This window comes from Eimeria maxima, genomic scaffold (assembly GCF_000499605.1).
Source record: "Eimeria maxima Weybridge genomic scaffold, Emw_scaff2235, whole genome shotgun sequence".
NCBI classification, from domain to species: Eukaryota; Apicomplexa; class Conoidasida; order Eucoccidiorida; family Eimeriidae; genus Eimeria; species Eimeria maxima.
The window spans coordinates 1-3,630 of record NW_013565101.1 but is presented as its reverse complement, the minus strand read 5'-3'; the positions used below and the strand labels follow the sequence as shown (position 1 = coordinate 3,630).

At 56.1% G+C, this 3,630-nt stretch overlaps 2 protein-coding genes across 2 annotated transcripts; both read right to left on the bottom strand.

Moving 5' to 3' along the window:
- Positions 1-80: 80 nt before the first annotated feature.
- EMWEY_00057800 (hypothetical protein) lies at positions 81-2,235 on the bottom strand (the record flags this gene model as incomplete). The annotated part of the gene is made up of 2 exons (XM_013480709.1): positions 81-146; positions 286-2,235. The coding sequence occupies 2 exons, from the start codon at positions 2,233-2,235 to the stop codon at positions 81-83; spliced, it is 2,016 nt and encodes a 671-aa protein (XP_013336163.1).
- Positions 2,236-3,057: 822 nt separating this feature from the next.
- Positions 3,058-3,567, bottom strand: EMWEY_00057790 (hypothetical protein; the record flags this gene model as incomplete). The annotated part of the gene is made up of 2 exons (XM_013480708.1): positions 3,058-3,193; positions 3,502-3,567. Coding segments are annotated over 2 exons (202 nt in total), but the record flags the coding sequence as incomplete, so codon positions are not given.
- Between the last annotated feature and the right edge of the window lie 63 nt (positions 3,568-3,630).

Genomic DNA, 3,630 nt, shown 5'->3' with positions numbered 1-3,630 from the left:
GCCCGCCCCCGCCGCCCCTGCCGCCGCTGCTGCTGCTGCACTTTGTCTATGACTAGGGGGCCCCGTGTGGGGCCTCGGTCTTAATTCTGCTTCCCCATGGGCAAACCTACAGGAGGCCCCTGATGGGCACCCTTGGGGGCCCCCTGCTGCATGCAGGGGGCAAACAGCAGTCTTAAAAAACTCGGGTGTAGAACGAAGCTCTTCAATTGAATGCGCAAACTTGCATGCATCCCCCCTGCTGCAGTAGGGGGGCCCCCGCTGCTGCTGCTGCTGCGCCAGCTGCACCTGCTGCTGCTGTTGCTGGGCGGCGGAGGAGGGGCCCCCAACTACTTGGTGTGGGGCCCCACCCCCCGATCCCCCCTCTGCAGGAACACCAGGAGGGGGTGGGGGCCCCCCATCCTTGGGTGGACCCCCACCCGCCGTTGTTGTTGTTGCTGCTGCTGCTGATTGCTGCTGCAGCAGCATAAAAGGACAAAGACGAGTTCTTAATAAGTTAGGTCTTTCTCTTAATTCCTTCTCATCATGAGCAAAGACACACAGGGGCCCCTTGCTGCAGCAGCCCTGTGAATGGAAGCGGCACATCTTTGTTTTTTGCATGCGCTGCTGCAGCGAAGGAAGAGATAAAGAAGGACGTGATCTGCCGCTGCTGCTGCTGCTGCTGCTGGTGCTGCTGGGGGTGGCGTGGCTGTGGCTACGGCCAGAGGGGAATGAATGCCCGGGGGAAGAAGAGGAAGAGGGACCCTTCGCGGATCCTGGTGGTGGTGGTGGTGCAGCAGCAGCAGCAGCAGCAGCAGCTGCTGCTGCTGCTGCCTTAGTACCCAAAGACATGCCCAGCAGCAAAGGAAGCACATCCGATACATCACCAGCCTCACCCGTTGCGCTGCTGCTGCTGTTGCTGCTGCTGCTGTTGCTGCTCCCAGAAACAAGAGCAGGAACAACAACAGCAGCAGCAGCAGGCATAGAAGCAGCAGATGCTGTTAAGCTGCTTGTGCTGTTGCGGCCACCCGTGCTGCTGCAGCTGCCTGTTGCTGCTGCTGTGCTGCTGCTCAGTGTGCTGCTGCTTCTCCTGTTAAAGCCCTGCTTTCCGCTGCTGCCGCTGCCGCCAGTTTGCTGCTTCTGCTGCAGCTGCTGCAGCCGCTGCGGCATCACCACCAGCTGCTGCAGCGCTTGCTGTGGGTCCAGCTGCTCTGCCTCCTGACCCACACTGTCCTTTTGCTGCTGCTTTTGCTGCTGCTGCTTCTGCTTGTGCTGCTGCTTCTGCTGCTGCTGCTGCTTCTGCTGCTGACTACGCCACCCGCTAGCAGCTGGAGCATCTACTAACATAAGGAGGGCCTCTTCTGCTGCAGCGCATGCTTGCTGCCTCTGCTGCTCCTGCTGCTGCTCCTCCCGCCTCTGTGAGTCGTGCTGCTGCTGCTGTATATGCTGCTGCTCTTGGTGTGCCGCTCCCTGCGTCTGCTGCTGCTGTTCCTGTTCCTGCTGATGCCTACGCCGATGCTGCCGCTGCCTCCGCTGCTGCCGCTGCTTCTTTGCGTGCTTGCTGCTGCTAGGGGGGAAGCTAGAGGGCATATACGCTGCGCCCTCCATCCTTTCTCCCTGCAGCAGCTGCTGCAGCTGCTGCAGCAGTAAATTTTGTTCGCACTCATGAGCTGTACTATTTCTACTGTCTGGCTGTGCGCGCAGCAGCAGTTGCTGCTGCTGCTGCTGCGAAGCCTGCTGCAGAGCTTGGTGCTGCAGCTGCTGCTGCAACTGCTTCTGCAGCTGTATCAGCTGTTGTAGCTGCAGCTGCTGCAGCTGCTGCTGCACTAGCTTCGGGAACTGGAGCTCCAAAGCATTGTCATGCTGCAGCAGCATGTGCTGCTGCTGCTGCTGCCAGAAGGGGGCTTCTTGCGCGCCTGAGTTACATCCTTCTGCTCCAGTTTGCTGCGCACTAACAGCTGCTGCTGCTGCTCCTGCAGCTGCAGCTGCAGGTGCTGCTGATGCCCCGCTTAAACTAGGAGAAAGCAGCCACAGAGAAGCAGGACTGTACACGTTCGCTGCTGCAAACTCTTTCTGCTGCTGTGTGTGTTGCTGCGTATTAAAGGGGGTAAGAGGTGATGGAGGTGCTGCTGCAGCTGCTGATGCTGCTTCTGCTTCTGATGGCAATGGTCCCTGTGATGCTGCTGCAGCGTCAGGCTGCTGCGCATCCGGGGGAGTGCCGCTGCTGCGGCTTGAGTCTGCTGCTGCTGCTGCCTTCATTTTGGTGTTGCAACAGCAGAATCCAGGGGGGTGAGAGGTGCAGCTGTGGGTTGCTGCTGCTGCTGCTGCTGGCAGCAGGTCTCTCCTGCCGAGCGGGAGCAGCGGCTGAATGCTCGCTTCTGCAGCAGCAGCAGCAAGAATGCCTACTAAATGAAGAGGAAACAACAAGGGATAATAGATGCAAATGAAACAAAGAGAAGAAAAACAAATGACAGCGACAAAGGCCTGCGGGGTCACTCGGCGGAGGGGCAACAGAGCAGCACCCAGGAAGCACTGCTGCTGCTGTTGCTGCTGTTGCTGCTGCTGTGCTGCAACAGCAACTTCGATAAAAGAAAAAAAAGACAAAAAAACAAACGAAAACAATAATGCCTTGCAACGGGGCAACGGGCAGCTACAGGAAGCAGCAGCAGGCTGCCACAACAAATCCCTAAGAGGGTGCTGCTGCTGCTGTTGCTGCTGCTGCTGCTTCTACTGCTGCTGCTGCTGCTACCGCTGCTGCGGGAGGAACTATGGCAATATCTAAGTAAAACAAGCTGCAGTAGGGGACTAAGTACGAAACAATGTAGCCTAAAACGACTGGCCTTCGCTTTTGTGAAGCGATAGCATTTGCTGCTGTTGCTGCTGCTCCTGCTGTGGGCCGCAGCAGCAGCAGCAGCCGCAGCAGCAGCAGCAGCCGATCGATACACCAGATGCCTCTACTGCATATTTGCTAACCCTTTGCTTCTTCTCTGCTTGTTCTTGCCACAAGCCTTATCCTTAGTGTGTAAAAGACCCGACAGCTCTAACGGCTGATACTGCTCTTCCTTGCTGCTGCTGCTTCTGTTACTGCTGCTCTGTGGGCCACACCAATGTTGCCACCGCAGCAGCAGCAACAGGAGGACACTCTAATACTGCTGCAGGCACCCACACCTCCCCACTTAACCATAAGTACTCGAAATGCAGTGTTTTTACTCTGCTTCTAGCGCACACCCTAAACCCTAAACCCTAAACCCGAGGTCCCAGAGGGAGCAGGTAATAGAACTGTCCCGATCCTATGGCTAAGACTTGAGTGTTAGGGTTTGTTTATTTAATATTAGGGTTTTTTTATACAAGGGTTTAGAGTTTTAGACTGCAAGCTAAGCCGCACCTTCACTTTCTTATGGTAATATAGAAAAAAATGACTTCTGCCTTTGCTGCAGCACGTGCTGCATGCAGACAAAGCACTTGCTGCTAGCATCCAGCGCATGCATGCATGCATGCGCTATACACACAGATACAACGCCCTACATTCTATGATATTCCCCATCAAGGTCTCCTTCCTTTCTGATGTATCTCCTTATTAGCAGTGATTTCCTTACACACACACACACACACACACACACACACACACACACACACACACACACACACACACAC